Genomic DNA, 17,592 nt, shown 5'->3' with positions numbered 1-17,592 from the left:
AGATGCTCTAGTTGGTCTTTCATCACTACAGACAAACATCTGATAAAGTTTATTTGCTCAAGGTGTCGATCCATCCTGGTGGGCAGAGCGATGATTAATCTTGGTTGTCAATTTGACACACTTGGGAAGAGGAAATCTCAAGTGAGGGATTAATCACCTCCATCAGACTGGCCCATGGGCATGTGGTAGGGCAGTCTCTTGGTTGCTAATTGATGTAGGTGGGGTCATCTCTGGTCACGTGGGCTTGGGCTGCATAAGCCAGGTAAACCTGAGAGAAGTCCCTCTGGCCTCTGCTTCAGTTCCTGCCTACAGGTTCTTGACTTGAGTTCCTGCCCTGACTTCACTCCATGATAGACTATAACCTGCAAGACAAAATCAACTCTTTCCTCCCCAGGTCACTTTTTTTTTTCATGGTGTTTATCACAGCAGCAGAAAACAAACTAGAACAGAAGTTGGTACCAGAAGTGGGGTGTTGCTCTCACAGACCTTACCCTGCTGTGCGTGGGAAATAGTGTAGCGTGTCAGGCTGGAAATGACATTGAGTGCTCAGAGCGTAATGGGCTGATCTAAGACAACAAAGACAGACTTATGAAGCGTCAGAGAGACATTTGAGAGTCCTTCAAAGACTCTTGGGGCCATTAGTATAATATTTCGAATTTAAAGTCTGAAGTTTCTGGTCAGCTGGAGCTGAAGAATCAGCTGTGATTAGCGAGAGGACTAGTGTCCCGGCCGCAAAACCTTTGCTTTGCTAGGACAGTCGAACAATTGACGCTGGGCAGCAGGGGCCAGAAGTTGCCATAAAGATTAATAAGAGACCTCCTCTCAGATGACGTCAGCCTGTGTCAAACTGACATAACACTAGACAGGACACCATATAATCACCCCAAAGGGTGTGTGTTTCAAGAAGTGACTGTCTCAGCAGGGCGGTGGTGGCGCATATCTCTAATCTCAGCGCTCGAGAGGCAGAGGCAGATGGATCTCTGTGAGTTCAAGGCCAGCCTGGTCTACAAGAGCTAGTTCCAGGATAGGCTCCAAAGCTAGAGAGAAACCCTATCTCAAAAAAAAAAAAAAGGAAGAAGAAGAAGAAGAAGAAGAAGAAGAAGAAGAAGAAGAAGAAGAAGAAGAAGAAGAAGAAGAAGAAGAAGAAGAAGAAGAAGAAGAAGAAGAAAGTGGCTGACTCTCATAATCCTACATTTGCAGAATTATACATACATAAACTTCCAGAATAAAGACTTAGATTCCTAAACATCTAGTTGTTTTGCCTCTATAATTTATCTTTAAAATTCAGGAAGTGAAAAAGATTCTGTTAAAGGAAGCACATGCCATCACTGCTCATGGATTGTGTAGGATACAACCAGCGGGGCCCTCGGTAGCCTCCCTGACGGACTCTGAGGCAATGAATGTGAGCAGAGGCAGAAGAGGGGCAGCAGGAACCATGCACATGGCAACTGTTGCCATGGCCTAATGAGTGCCTTTAACCTGAACCACGAATTTGATAAGCACAGAGCTGGCTTCACTCAGACCTATTTGTTCTTTGGAAAGCCTCTCTGTCACTTGACAGATTTGGATACCATGACACAATATTATAAGACAAAGTAACATTTTCCCTTTCTGTTTTTAGTTTGTAGTGATAACTGTGTGTTTGAAAGCTGGACTGGAAACCTCGTATTGGACATGGGTAAGAATATCTCTAAGCATGTGTCTCTTTGTTACAAAACCTGCAGTTATTGATAGTGGAGCACTGGGTACAGAGGGAGGGAAGCTGGGATTGTGGGTTGAAAACACTGAGTTAAATGTGTTTATTATTGAGACCTCTTGAGCCTTTAGCAGTGTTGTACACTGTTACCAGCTCACAGAGATGGAGTCTTTCAGGCTAGTGATGCCATAGGACTGATGTTCCACAGGAAACCTGTTAGAACAAAAAAAATTAGTGAGATGTAGCAAGCTTTCTTATGAGACTATCTTTGGATTGCCAGCCCCCAAATAATGACATGGAGACTTTTTATTAATTATGAAAGCTTGGCCTTTAGCTTGGGCTTGTTTCCAACTAGCTCTTACAGCTTAATTAACCCATTTTTTTTTAATCTCCGTTCTGCCATATGGCTTGATTACCTCTTCTCGATACAGCACTTTCTACCTGCTCCAAATCTGCTGGTGGATCCTGCCTAGATCCCTCCTCCTCTTCCTCTTTCTCCCTGGATATCCCACCTATCCCCTCTTGCCTAGCTATTGGCCATTCGGCTCTTTATTAAATCAATTAGAAGGTGCCTTGTCAAAGACACGTCTTCACAGTGTGCAAAAAGATTATCCCACAACAATGAGATGCCTGTCTTCAGACACTTAACAAATGAACAATCTGTATAAAACACGTTCCGTTTTCAACACATTGGTTTTGCAGCCTGCCTACTTCCAGACACAGAGAGTTACTAAAGAAAACAAAATTATAGGTCAATGCTCAAGGAGGAGGGAAATTGGAGCGAGAAGTTTAGATTTGACACCGATTGACTTTGGTGTAATTCTCTCTCGTGTGTCTAACGTCTTTGAGGAAGAGCATACAGAGCAAGGATAAAGGAGAGTGGAAGCTATGGATAAAAAGGATAAATGTCAGAGCAGAGGACAATGGAGGCGATTGCGGGACGAATGCACGCAGTTATAGCCCAGTCCAGGGAGGTGGGGTTTTTCTGAATTCAGTACGCATCAGAAGAGAATCTGTGGCTGTCTTCATAGCGTTTGCATGCTTGACTGACCCAGATTTCCTTCCTCACAGTTCAGCCACATTGCCATCTGGGGCAGCATCGCGCTGTGGGTGGTGTTCTTTGGAATCTACTCATCTCTGTGGCCTTCCGTTCCCATGGCCCCCGATATGTCTGGAGAGGTAATGTATGTTAATGACTCATGACCCAGCAGAACCTTAGAAATGGGTATCCGTTACCGAACCCTCATCCCACTCAGCATGACTTTCCATCTTGAGGGTCTCTAGTCAACTGCGTTTGACCACCCTCAAATGCCACAGGTGGGAGAGATAAATCTCCAACCAGTATTTTAAACTTCAACATTTAACTTAAATCTGACTTATCCTTTCATAAACACACTGGAACAATAAAATATGGTTGTAGGGAATTTGAATCTTGTCACGAGTACCCATATAGAAGATACCATTTTAAAAAGTAGACCATAAATCCACAAGTGCGCTCAGGATAAGAGACTTCGGGAAATGGTGTGGCCCCTTCTTTGGGACAATCTGTCACTCCCTCTGTTGTCTCTGATTCCAAGAAGAAGTCAATCATCACGAGATTAAATGCACTTTTCAAGTTGTCCAAGGACAACAGTTTGATTCTTTGTTTTGAAGGAACTGAGGCACGTGACATCTCAACCTTATCATACTCCATTTTCAATTCTGTCTTTCAGTTTCTTGTTACACTGGGAGGAATTGAGTTATTAGGTGTTCATAGGGGAGTGTCAAACTATCCCCTTTCCTTCAGAAGAGAGTCCAGCAGTAGGAGGGTTTATGATTTCAATTGCAGGAAATTTGACATAAAATGTATGAAAGAAAATGTGGAAAACATTTCGGGATTTCCTGTGACCTCACAGTTACTTGCAAATCAAGGTAACGTGAGCCCTGTTGCGGGCTGTTGTTCCGCCGTTTCCACAGGAGCCCTCTCCAGCGGTCTGCACGGACTTTCTGCCTGTTAGTCTGCCTGAGGACCCTTCACTTTTGACAGTCTGGTTTATAGATCATTTTCATGAAATCTGATCTGACAGCACCCTGCTTTTTATAAATTAACAGAATGCAGGCACTTTAAAAAAAAATGTGGTTAAATTTATTAGAGAAAGGCATTCTATACTATTCCAGGGAAACCAGATGCATCGACCAGCCCGCTGTCCCTCCGTCACATGGGAAGGCATCTTTCGAAACATGCACACTGTGAAGCCTAGCAAGTTTGCAGAATGTGTTCTAAAGAGAAGAGAGAGAAAGCTATAAATGCAGCTCCTCTTTGCCTTGGTTTCCCATGTCTTTTTTCCTGCAGAGGAACATGTTCCATGCATGTGACAGTGCATGTCACCTATCTCTGACCCAGCCCTGCCATGTCCCTGCATTGCGATGTCCGCCTGAACCCGCTTTTCCCCCAAGGTCACGTCTAACTGAATCTCTTTCACTGCATGTTACGTCCACTGCATTTACCTTGTTTCTTCGTGTTTATTTTATCTTCAAAACGAGTATCCCAGGAGACTTTGAGACCCCGATCATTTAAGTAGCTGTGGCTACTGGGTCTGATGACAAGAACTGAGTCGTTGACCACCTACTTCTAGGACAAGTGTAAAGTATGGTTGGCTTTTAGCCAGCCACATAGAATTCTACCCCTGCCTGTAGAATTCCTGGCATTACCCAAACACAGAACTTAATATCGTCTCCTGAGACGCTCGGCAGTGCCGTGTTTAATTCAAAGTGGAATGAATGTCAGTGCTCCATCACGTTCTGTTCGCTTCGTGGACGCTGGGACCTGCTAATGGGAGCCCTGTTTCTTCCGGCTTCATGACTACCACAACTTTGACTAAAGTATTTACATAGCTGGAGCTTCGTTGAAAATAGAAGGACCGAATTAGTTCAGCCGTAGTCTTTGCTAGCTTGTCCAAAACATGTCAGCTTCGCTTAGCCAAAGGAAAAGATCGAGTCTTTACCCTTCTGTCGCCCTTCAGTGCCTGTCACGTCTTTTGAAGTGTGTGTACATGAGTGTGTGTTCAAGTGACCCTCATCTCCGACCAAGGGTTTGACAGAAATGCCATTCATGTTGTCAAACATAGGTGGTGTCCATTTGTTGCTTGAGCAGTGGGGTAATCGGAACCCCTCTTTGTAGCAGTTCATGATAAGCACAGTCATTTGTTCTAGTAAACCTCAAATCACTTCAGAAAGAAGTGATTTCTCTTGTGTGTGAAATTTTACAAAGCCTAAAGTTCTATATTTCAGTCGAGACTACAGAACATGTATATATATATATATATATATATATATATATATATATATATGAAGTTTTCATTCTTGTGCCAAGGCTTTCTATCCGTTATGAATCTGTGCAGAATTGATTGGTCATCTTACAGTCTATTTAGTCATCTAACTTTCATAACAAAGCTATTACAGCATATATAGGGCAGTATATTATTGTAGGTTGCGGCGGTCAGCTCTGCCTGGTTTGACATGTGCTGTATAGTACACGCCGTGAAACACCACGCAGGGCAATGCCCAGAATGTAGGGATAGTTGAAGAACACCTGACACAGTGAGTAATAGCTTTCTGTCACCACAATAGCAAGGTCATTGGTGTCTGATTCAGGGATTCTACCTGCCCTGCCATCCCGTCCTTCCCTGTCTCGGCAGCACTTCCTCCCGCGACACAATTTTGTACATGGGTGTCTTAGAGTTTCTATTGCTGTCAAGAGACAACTTGACAACTCTTATGTAGGAAACCATTTAATTGGGTGGCTTGCAGTTTTAGAGGTTTAGTCCGTCATCCTGGCAGGGCATGGCAGCATGCAGGCAGACATGGTACTGGAGAGGTAGCTGAGAATTCTGTATCTTGTAGGCAACAGGAAGTGATCTGTCACACTGGGTATGGCTTGTGCATATATGAGCCCTCAGAGCCCACCCCCACAGTGACACACTTCCCCCACAAGGCCACGCCTCTCATTATGACCACTCCCTTTGGGGCCCATTTTCCTTTAAACCACCACAGTGGGTGTGTTTTAGTTGCTGAAAAGCTTAAAATATGGGCAGGTTTTGGAAGCTGAGACACTCGATGGCCTTAAAGGGACATTGACTGAATAGAGGAGCTACTCCTAAAGGTAGCCAAGACCTGCAAAGAGCCATAGCACCAGTCAGCCAGTGCTGTTGAACTCGGACCTCAGGTTCTTCTCCAGTGACTGCATGCATAGTCAGTCAGTCTGACAAAGGTCTCCAGGGATTCCTCTGCATTAGCCACTATTCCAGGTTCTGGATTCAGGAATGACAGAGATCGTGTCCTCCTGCAGCTGACTTCTCTAGTGGGAGGAGAAGGACGATGGATAAATAGGCAGAATATACATGGGTAGAGAAGTGCAGCGGGCAAGGGTACCATGTGCCAGGTTTCCCACGGAACCCCGAGGCTTCGGCTCACAGTCAGACGCTAAGCCACTGGAGGAGCCTCAGGGTCTCATGACCTGGCTTGAGCTTTGCATGGGCGCTCTGCCTGTTGTGTCAGGAGCCTATGCACGGTTATTTCAGGGAACCAGGTGAGAGATAGCAACGGTCTCTCGGACCAGGAGGGCAGTGGTCCAGAGAAGAGGTAAGATGCTGAGACCTTCAAGTGATGGGACTTGCAGGTAGGTGGAATGTTGGCAGGGAGAGATTGACTCTAGTGTTTGCTGTCAACAAAACAAGAGTACATTAGACATTAACTCCCTGGGTCCCATCACAGACTTGTTTTAGTGGCCCAATTTCAAGATGAATTAACTGAGCAGTTAAATCTGAACTCACATGGGAAGTGGCAGAAGGCTTTCAGCAATGCTACTTCTCTGGTAGTAGATGCTTGGTTAGAACAACCTGAGTTTGCGAGGATGCTCCCTTCTGGTGGGTGTCTCATGGCTTTTCATAGAGAAGGAAACCTGTTGTCTGTTGTCCTACAGGGCTGCCTTTCCCAGGCATCGATGCAGCAACGGTCATTACAGTGCCACAGCAACGAGTCCTAATCACCGTTGTCTTACCCACTTACACGGGGCAGGGTTGCTATGATAAACACTAATTGAGCATTCATTTAAACTTCTGCTGTGTCTTCTGCAAATGGAAGAAAACCAGTAGGGTAGAAGTCGCAGAGAGATCAATTTCAGCTCAGATGACTCTGGAGCAGGATGCTGGGCTTGCCAACATCATGCTCGAGTGATGGTGACCAATTCAGTCACTAGCAACACTGAGGCAGTGACTCATCCACCCCACACCTCCGTGGTGCCTTCTATTCCTAGGCACACCCCCCCCCCGAAACACCCCACAGCTTCTAGGGTCTCTCAGGTAGAACAAGTTGAAAGGGCTCGACTGTTACTCAGCTCCCAGGTATCAGGGTGTGAGTTATATAAATCAGGGAATGTACAGATACAGGTTCGTGCTCCCAGTTCAGCTCAGTAGGCTCACATATGGTTCTGGATTTTGGAGTCATCTCCACCTTGTGCTTTTGGTTTGTCTTTGCAGCCCCGCCTGAAGACACGGCTATTTCCCACAGCATGTGGAAGGGAAAACCCTTGCTCACTGAGAGCAGGAGGAAAGAGAGCCCAGAATGGTGTCCAGGCAGTGCATTTCGTGGCCGGCGTGGCTTGTGTTTGTTAGGTCATATTGCCATGAGCTGAGAAGTAGCCAGTGACTAGCTAGTGACCCAGAAAGTGCAACCTCAGAACGTTTGTTTCAAATCCCATTGGTTTCCTCTGATGAGCTGAGGAATTCTCTATCATTCCTTTGGTGCCCATTGCTGTTCCTACTCCCAGATGGGAGCTCTTTCTTTTCATCTTGTAGCCATCTTCCTGTGTTTATTTATCCTGTTACTTCATGGCTTACCTGGAACCCTGATCAGCTTCTTCACTTAACCAGGTACGAAACTGTTTCCGTCTCTTTAAAAGTGCCCAGAGTTCCTATCTTTCTTCAGCTCATCTACAGAAATCCCACAGGGAGATGGCTCAGCCATAAAGAACTTGCCAAACGCACATGAGCATTATGAGTTCATTCCAGGACCCAAGAGTTGTTTGGTCGGTTGGTTGATTGGTTGGTTGGCCAATGGTATAATTTAATCCTATGCTTTTAAACCCAACTCTGGGAAAAAAAAAAAAAAAAAAAAAAAACAAGCAAATCACACACACACACACACACACACACTCTATCCTAGACTTTGACCTATTTTGATAACAAAATCAGCTACTAATAATGTCCATCTTGTTTTGTGAAAAAAAAAAACTATGAAATGTCATGTTTTAGAATAAGAATGCGTAGTTACCGCTGATCTGGGGCACCGTATACCTGACCAAGACGCTCTTAGAAACCCTTATTGGTGTTCACTTACCCAGGAGCCACAGGTACAATTTGAGGTGGGGCCTTGCATACACCTCAGTCACCTCCTCAAGGTCCTGAGTGTGTGAGCTGCACTTGGAACCCAGCCTCTTCCTGTCTGCATGACCACCATGCCATCAAATACGTTCATTCTCCTTTCTTCACTGACCTCTTCTTCCTGCGCCAAGACGGCTTTTCTCCCAGCCTTAGCAACAGTAGATGCTTAACCTTCATTTGGTACCAGTGTCATAGATCAAAGCATTTGTATTTATTTCTGTGTGCTTGGTGAAGTGGCCAAATACTGCACGTAGCATTTCCATCACCAGCTGTCCTCAGCTGCCTCGGTCACTGATTGGAGGGTTGTTTCACACAAACCCACGGCTTCTTTTCCTGTGGACTTACAGAAGGATCACCCACACGTCAGAGCCTTGCTCATCCTCCGCTGACTCCTCGTTGGTAGTTCTTAGTCGTGGGTAGGGTGTTCCCGTGTGAGAACATCCCTTTGTAGTTTTACACTGTGGCTCTAACCCAGTCTTCAGCATCCCTCCCCAGAATGATGGTCACACGATAATGATGAACTAGTAACTCTGTGCCCAAAATTGCTAAAAGACGATTTTTAAAAGAAATGATGACATTAGTAGAAGTGGATTCTATGAAGTTAGACAATTGGAGGGAAATCTTTAAAAATAAAGAGGAAACAGCGACAAGCTAAATATGTTACTGTTTTCCCTGCCACTCACAAATATGGTTGTGATTTAAAAGGGGGACTTTTTTCTTCAGACTTGACTTGTGTTTTTTTCACACCAGGACAACAGTTTATGGGGTACGGCAGGCCCTGGGGATAGCGCTGTGTCATATAAACATAGACCAGCCTGCTTTTCAGACTTGTCTAGATGATGGCGCTGGGTAGTTTTTGGAATTTCCAGAAGAAAATGTTTTAGCCAAAATGATTAGTAAACCAGATTCAAAAAAAAATTAGAAAAAGTAGCTATATCAAACTCTATCAAGGGTCATTTCACATCGGGATTAATACCAGAAGCTAGGTTGCAAAAATGAAAAGAAAAGAAAAAAAGGAAAACTTTTAAATTTATTGTCACTCTGCAGACATACACTGTAAAGTACCCCCACCCCCAGCGCCATCTGTTTCTGCTCTCCCTGGCCTCGGGGACCTATAAAACTACTGAAGGAAATTGAAGTTAAGGAAAGAGCATGTGTTTTACAGAATTTCAGATCTCTTGATTGAGGTTTGTAAAGTCCGTCTGAAAAACAGTAAAAATTTTTGTTGGGCCTTTCGATGTCACCCCCTAAGAAAGACATTCATGGACTGCAACCCTGATAAGATTTTCCTAAACTGTGCTGTTGCCTATTTCCAACATCATAAATCGTACTTCAGATGAGGAATTTCCTGGTTAAAATAGTCCTTATCCATCCATCAGCTCTTAATTACTGGACAGCAATATAATAACTTATTGGTTGTAAGGCTGGGGCTCCTGAGTGGGGCAGGGTTTTTATCTGAGATTACTGTGTTAAGTCAAGTAGCCTGGAGGGACCCACTAGCCTAAACTCCAGCAGACGTTCATCAGTGAGCTAAGGACAAGCATGCCCTTGATCACAGACCCATGCCCTTGACAGTAAGGGAGACAGCTGGTAGGTTGCCATTTCCAGGCCCTTCCTGTTCAGAGAAGCCTGTCTAGTACTGCTCAAGCAGAAGAGGTGTGAACACACCAAACAGGATTTGGACTCAGGACCTTAGCACACACTTTAAAATGGACCGCTCTCCTGAGAGCCATGAAGAGATGTGGCATTGCTTTTCATAACCACAGCTTCTTTTCCTCCCGTGCAGAGCAAGTGTCAAACTTGGTCCAGGCTCTGTCTTAGGAAGCAGAGAGCGGAACTGGTCCTTGCCCATAGGTGGTCTCCTTGCTAATGACACAGAAGTGACATCATAGCTGTGAGCCAGATGTGGTCTGCCCAGATAACTGAGCACGGACAGAGTGCAGCATGTGACAGATGTTCGTTAGAGCAGGGAGCAGGGGGACTTGATGTGTCAGTTACTCCTCTACGTGATGAGTTAGTGTCAGTCATTTTATGAAGTAAAGTATAATGGGAGGAAGAGTAACGGAATGAGATAGGATGGATGCTCAGGAGTGTTTTTGAAGCTGGGACAGTTAGGCTGAAACTTAGATGCCTGTTTTATGTAAAAGAATATCTCAGGATCAAGGAAGAACAGGAGTCTGTGGTCTAAGGCTGTGGTGGTTTAAAGGAAAATGCCCCACCCCCCCAAAGGGAGTGGCACTATTTGGAGATGTGGCCTTGTTGAAGGAAGTGTGTTACTGTGTGGGCAGGCTTTGAGGTCTCCTATGCTCAAGATACCGCTCAGATTGTCAGACCACTTCCCGTTGTCTGTAAGTCAAGATGGAAGAACTCTCTGACCCTTCTCCAGCACCCTGTCTATCTGCATGCTGTATTGCACCCCACCATGACAATACTGGACTAAACCTCTGAACTGTAAGAGAGTCACCAAGATTAAATGTTTTCCTTTATAAGAATTGCTGTGGTCATGGTGTCTCTTCACAGCAATAGAAACCCTAATTAAGACAAAGGCATTTCTATTTTTAGATAGTAAGAACATTGAACATTGAGATAATTCACCCTTATACAATTTACCCAAGTAATGGCATAATGCTTTCAATATGCATTTCTCATAATAATAATAATATTTTGTTACTGACTCCATCCTCATTTTTTGTTGTCTTTCCATTTTTAAAATAGCACAATAAGGAAAGCCAAAATGCAACAACAACTCTGTTCCTAATTACTTTTACTATTCTGGAAACTGTAGTCCTAGAGATGAGCATTTCAGAGGCACAGTTTGCAGACTTCTCTCCCGTGCCACTTCCAGTATGCATAGCTGTGTAGCCGGGCTTTACTGTTGGGATAGAATTGACTTCTGATTGAGCCAGTGCCTGCTAGTGCCTTCTTTTTCCTCCGAGCACCTTCCTTACTGATTTACTCTCCCGTCATCTACTCATGAGACAATGGACATGTGAGAGTTTCCTGCAGGGCACTGTTGCTTCCACACTGGGCATCTTAACCGCTCTCCAGCCCCTCATCACCTCTAGAATTCTCCATAGAAGAGAAGTGGAAATGCTGTTTACTGATGCCTACTTTACATACTTTTGAAGATCTTGGTTTGTTTGATTTTTTTGTTTGTTTGTTTGATTTTTTTGTTTTTGTCATATATCTCAGGTTCAAGGTAGCAATGGATATTCTTGTCTCTTGGATTTGATGACCCAGATCCTTGCAGCCACTAATATTGACTGACTGAGAACAGGATTTACAGCAGACAAGACCCTGTGGGGGGCTGAGGTTGGGTGGCTTGGGATTGAAATTGGAATATGGCCACACACAGAATACTTCTTCCAAAGAACTGTATGACTGCTACTGTAGGCAGAAAAGGAGAAGCCGCAAAGAGAGGAGTGCCAAGAAATAGCATATGAAAAAAGTAAGAAATGCCTGCAATTTGAAGCCGGTCATGAAAATAGTTTGGGGGTTTTGCTGTTGTTGTAATGATTATTTCACGAAGATGATGTTTCCTGAGGAGATTAGCAGATGCATGGGGACAAGAAGAGAGGAAAAGTAAACCCACAACATACGACCGAAAAAGAGAGCTGGGAGCTGAGGGTTTGAGTTTTCCCCTCACAGCACAAACCCCTCTGGGTGTAGAAGGCTGAGCATAGCCAGAAAGCAGTTAACTTCTTGAATCAACCATTTTATAACCAAATCCTAAGAAACAGGATAGGCTTGCTAGTAGCGTTTTCTCTAATCTGAGCCTTTCCTGCAAGAAGTCCTAAAACTTCAAAGGTACAAGGAAAACAAAAGACTCCACTCACCACACCATCAAGGAGTGTGTCTGTGTGTGTGAGTGTGTGTAAGAGTGAGTGAGTGTGTGTGTGTGTGTGTGTGTGTGAGAGAGAGAGAGAGAGAGAGAGAGAGAGAGAGAGAGAGAGAGAGAGAAAGAGTATGTATGTGTGTAAGTGTGTGTATATGGGAATTATAAATGGATACATTGAAAACAATTTTTTAAAGTCACAAGTTAGGGGCTGGAGAAAGCAATGTTGGTTATTCTTCTAGAGGACCTGAGCTGGGATTGTTCACAAACATCCATAACTACAGCTTCAGGAGATCTGATGCCCTCTTCTGGCCTCTATAGGCACCTGCACACACACATGGCGTGTGCTTACATAGACACACATACACAAAAATGATAAAAAAAATAAACTTTTTAAGGAATTTTTAAATTTTTTAAGGAAAAAATATGTCTTTTCTGAAATTACAGTCTTGCCTAAGAAAATAACCTTCAGTGTGGAAAAGAACAAACCAAAGAAACCTGACCAAAGAATTAAAACAATTATTATTTTTACCTTGAGTACTTCTTATACCAGAGAAAATTAATGATGTTTTGCGTTTTAAAAAATAAAATTATTAGTAAAAACTTCTTAATAACTTAAGTAGCTTAAAATCATTGAATAAGCATCAAAAAGTAGGTGAAGGACGGGACAAACAGTAGCCCACATATACCTCTGATGTCAGTCACGCTGATGGGCTGTCTGTATCATATGCTGGACTTTGAATAGTTTATCCACTTAACAGGTTCACTCTTCTAGTTGCTGTAGGAATACAGCGCTGAAAAGGAAAGGTTTTCCCTGAAGCTTATCATGGGGGGAAGGGGGCATAGATAGATAGATAGATAGATAGATAGATAGATAGATAGATAGATAGATAGATAGATAGATAGATAAGCATAATGCCTGATGATGATAGAGCAAGCTGCAGGGTGCTCAGTGCCATGGAGCTGATGGAGTGATGGAGCTCCGAGTATGAACCTAACCAACCCCGGCTACAGTTGCAGGGGTGTCTAGGACCACCAAGGCTGGCAGACATGCTAGAAAAGGCCATGTTAGCATTCTGTGTGTACATTCATGTCTTGCTATATATACATATATCTTACTATATATATATGTGTGTGTGTATATACATATATAAATGTGTGTGTATATATATATATTGTAAAAGGGAAGCAAAGGCAATTCAGTTCAACATGATTAAGTAGACTGTATTGGTTCAAAAATCTTGAGTCTGACCCTAAGTAGTTTATTACAAGCATATTTAAGCACAGCACAGTTTGGTTAAAAAAAAAAAAAAAAAAAAAAAAAAAAAAAAAAGAAGAAGAACCTTCCTGGTGATAATTAACTCAATCCCATGTACACAATAAAGCGCAAAATAAGCTAAATAAATGTGGGACATGACTGCATTAGAACTCTTTGTATAGAGCGTGTGCTCCTTTCCATGAAGTTGAGTTCTAAGACTGGCTGAGAAAAATAAGCTCATGATAAGGGTCGGGGGAAGTGTTTGGTGTGGTTTCAGTCACACAGATAGCACCAAAGTCACCAGACTGTTAACCATGTCAGCTCCCAGCCTTCCAGGTGGATAACAGGTTGTGCATCCGTTCCTTTGTAGGAACAATCCGATGTGGCTCATACTCCAGGTTCCCTAGGTTTATCTGTGAGCACAAGGACCTCTGTGCCTCCTGCATCAAGTATTAGAGATAGAGTATAGTTTAAATGAAGTTATGCCACTTGAGCTGATGATGCTCAGCCCAGAAACCATGTGTTGTATAGCAAAGCACCCAGTACCAGTGCATAAAAAATCCTCTTCGTGAGTTATTGGTCAAGGGAGTCTGAGGCTACCAAAACATTATAGGCTATTGCTGTTGCCCTTGGTTTCCCACCAGAAACTGAAAATAAGTCCTAATTGCTGAAGAGCCATGAACTTTGAGGGCAGGAAGATCCAAACTGGATCTAATCTGAAAGCCTACTCTCTGAGAACTAGCTTTCTTAATACCAGGAGGCCCTATACGAGCTGCCAAGGGAGAAAAGCAGCCAGTATCCTACCTAGCAGTGATACCCATGAAACACAACAATGACCAGCATGGCAAGATGTCCCTAAAGGTGCAATAGTGGCACTTATCTTTCTCTTTACTCAAGGCCCTTCCAAACAATCCATTTTCTACTCATTGCGTTCTGTGGGCAGGATCTTAAAGAGCTTACATAATAGGTTCCTCATGTGGACATGCATTTACTCAGACTGATCTGTTAGCTGTTGCTGTTTTACAGCGAATATCTGAGTTCCATAGCCTTGGAGAGGCATTCCAAGGTCCGCCAGTGCATTCATAACAAGCTGCTCTGTGCAGCTCAGTGGGCTCTTTACTCCATCTCTTCCAGGCCTTCCTTAGACTGTCCTGCCCTTGCCTCTGAGAGGCTGCAGTCACCTCACCACACCTGGCACCCTGGGACCCTGTAGGGACTGGTGATCACCAGATTCGTGAGATGGTAATCCCTCCACAGAAGCTGGGTGCAGATTGACACACAGTGCAGAAACTGAACTGTCAAGTTGACAGGAGTGTTTGTGGCCCCATCCCTTTCCCACAGGCTAGTACGTTTCAGGAGATCTATGGATTGGTACAGGTGTCTGCTGAACAGCAGCTCTCCACACGCCACGACTGGTGGCGCTTTTTTTTTTTTTATCTGATTTAATTTAGTGCATCTGTTGATGACTGCAGAGAATGACTGTCACTGACGGATGCTATGGCTTTTGAGAACACTGTTTCTGGCCTTGCCTGTCTGTTGCAATCGATGTGTAGGAGACGAGCGGGCTCTCCTTATGCCCAGATAGAAGCCCAGAATCGCACGCATTTGAGACTCGTTCTCCAGCGTGCTCCACCTCTCCACTCACATCCCGAGCCTGTGGAAGTCCTGCGTTTCTGGGAATTTATTCATTTTGGAGAGTTCTTTCCCCACTATTTTTAAATATAGAAATCCCATGTAAAGCCCTATCTAGACAATGCCACTTCTTGGTTTTGATTGTTTTGCTGGAGTGCTGTGGATTGAACCCAGGCCTCACACACAGCGCATGGATGGTCTATCCTCCGAGGACTGTTCCCAGGCCTATTTGTCCGGAGTTTTTAAAATTGTTGCTAGTGTTAACTTGTCGCTCCTTTGAACTTACATTATTTTCTCTTACAAAAAAGGAATGAAACAAAAGGATAAAGAGAGGAAGGGAGGAAGACAGGACCACAGGACTGTTTTTCTGCCAGAGGTTTCAGCCAGGGTTGGTGACATGTGCCTGTAACCCAAGCACTCAGGAGGCAAAAGCAGATCATTTGTAAGATCAAAGCCAGCCTGGGCTACATAGCAAAAGTCTTTTCTTAGTAATACACCTATAAAGTTAATATATAATATAATAATTTCTATTTTCTCCATTTCCTGTAAGCAAATTTCTGTGACTGATATACTTAACCAAGCCCCCCTCCTGTTAGCAAATCTTTAAGGCTGAGATTTATTAATGGTCAATTTATGTTGACTTATACTATATTTTGGCATATGTATGTATGAATGTATGTATTGATCAAAAACATAAAATTTATAGATTGCTTTTCACTGAACTTGATTTAAAAAAAAAATTCCCTTCCTTAAAGTTCATGGGACAGACCACTAGAAAGGAGAAGAGATGAGACTCCTCTAAAGAATTCCAAAAGTTAAGATAAAAATAGGAGAACATATCAATAATAATGAATGCAGCCATGTTGACAGCTGAGGAATCGGACCAAAAAGTCACTCCCCCTGGAGTCTTGTGGCTGCTGTGGGCACTGGCCGACCAAGCCAAAGGCTGCAGAGCACCAAACCTGCTCTGGTTGGGGCCCAAGGGCTCTCAAAGGTGCTTTTGTTTTAAAAACTCTGGAAGAGCAAGCAAGCCTTACCAGCCCTTCTAGTGGCCAAGTCAGAGACAATAAGAACTGTGCAGCTAAAAGCAGCAAATGTGAGTTTTCCATTTTGTAACGTTGACTGTGAAGAACTTCTGTTGGTGTCCTCACTGTGGGTCAGAGATAAGCGGTCCTGGTCCTGGTCCTGCACCTCCAAATGCGCTTGTTGTCTTCTCAAATATTCTTCTGCATTTACATGAAAATTTCAGAGCACTTCCCCTGCCGGATTGTGTTTTCCATTAGAGGTAGGCCTGCTTTATTTTGAAGCCCTAATGGTCCCATCTGGAGCCTGTGACCTCTGCAGAGACAAGCAGTTGCTTGTTCCCCAGGCCGAGCACAGGCAAGCCTGCAGTGTACCAACCACACAGCCCTATGTGCACAGACCCCCCCCCCACAAGCCCCTCTGGGAGCCGCTTTTGTGGCAGATTCTATTTGGTTTCACAGGACCTGGAAGAGAACAAGGGACACTTGGCACTGCCCCCCAATCTCCCACGTTCAGGACCATTTGCAAACCGCTCTCAGAGGCAGCCCCGACCAACAACCCCTAGCAGACGTCCCCATAAGCACCATTGTCTGCACGGGGCTTGCCTTTTCCCAGCTGACCTGCCTGAGAGGGGGGAGATGTGAAAAGTTAGAGACAAACTGGCTTCCACCGAGGGAGGGGAGCTTTCTTGTACAGAAAGGAAGGAAATACCTCTGTGGGATTTCATTTTTTCCCCTCCTCTTCATCCAAAAAAAAAAAAATACAAAGAGACTCTCTGTCTTAAACGGGAACGTCGGCTTTAAATCTCTTAGGTTTGGATTAACGCTGCAAAAGGAAAAAAAAATCTGACAGGCTTTCAGATATGACTCAGAAAAAGTTTTTCCCCTCAATTCATGTTGTTCATTTGTAAAGGCCAAGGCGGTAGCTGAATAGTGGGCTGTAGCTGTCCCCTTGGTCATTAGCATGACAATGGGCAGAATTAGCAGCCTGCAGGATCCAGTTTTTCTTGTCCAGGGAGACGTTTAGCTCGAGGTTAATACAAGGTTTGCCAAAGGCAAGAGGGAGTCTTTCTTCTCTTGCCCTCAATGTTAAAATACATTAAAAGTAAGCCAGGAAGACATGTTTTCCGTGATATACGTAGCACTCACCTTACCCTTTTCCCCAGAAAGCAGAAGATATGCAAGCAATTTTTGTTTTGTTGGTTTTGTTGTTTTGTTTTCTAACAGCTGTTACCTTGCTAGAAAGCGGCCTTGAATGGCAACAAAGACCCGTGAGTTGATAGACATTTCCTCTTACACAGTTACGGTTGGTTTTCACTATTGAGGATGTCAGCAAGCATGTCCCAGATCATGTTTTGCTTATTAAATCAAGTGACTTTTATGGGGACATTTTTCACTTGTTGGTGTCTGGGATATGGGTGCTGTTCCTCAGAACCCGTGTGACAAATTCTATTTTCTGAGATTTTTTCTTATGATGGCATGTTTTTATTTTAATTTTATTGCCAAAAAGAAAATGAAAAAACTCAGTGTGCTTGAGTGGCAGCCTATCTCGGTAGTCTGTGTGTTCATACAGGGAAAGCATGGGGGTCCTTTCCGGTGCCCCTTTGAGAGTCAGAACGAATACTGGGTCCGTACATACTTTAAAATTCTATCTTCCTCTATGATGAGAAGGGATTGACTACAGCTATGCGTGATTGTGAGTCTACCCAGAATTAAACTCTAGATCCTTT

At 43.9% G+C, this 17,592-nt stretch overlaps 1 protein-coding gene across 3 annotated transcripts in view; it reads left to right on the top strand.

Moving 5' to 3' along the window:
• Atp8a1 (ATPase phospholipid transporting 8A1) overlaps window positions 1-17,592 on the top strand; it is a 208,311-nt gene that overhangs the window by 177,897 nt on the left and 12,822 nt on the right. For all 3 annotated transcript variants that reach the window (XM_057771254.1, XM_057771256.1, XM_057771255.1), the window contains 2 exons: window positions 1,622-1,678; window positions 2,768-2,875. In XM_057771254.1, coding sequence (XP_057627237.1) covers window positions 1,622-1,678; window positions 2,768-2,875 — 165 coding nt within the window. The remainder of the gene's footprint in view (window positions 1-1,621; window positions 1,679-2,767; window positions 2,876-17,592) is intronic.

The sequence above is a fragment of the Chionomys nivalis genome, chromosome 6 (genome assembly GCF_950005125.1).
Source record: "Chionomys nivalis chromosome 6, mChiNiv1.1, whole genome shotgun sequence".
Taxonomy (NCBI): Eukaryota; Metazoa; Chordata; class Mammalia; order Rodentia; family Cricetidae; genus Chionomys; species Chionomys nivalis.
The sequence above is the reverse complement of the archived record's forward strand: the minus strand, read 5'-3'. Positions and strand labels throughout refer to the sequence as shown.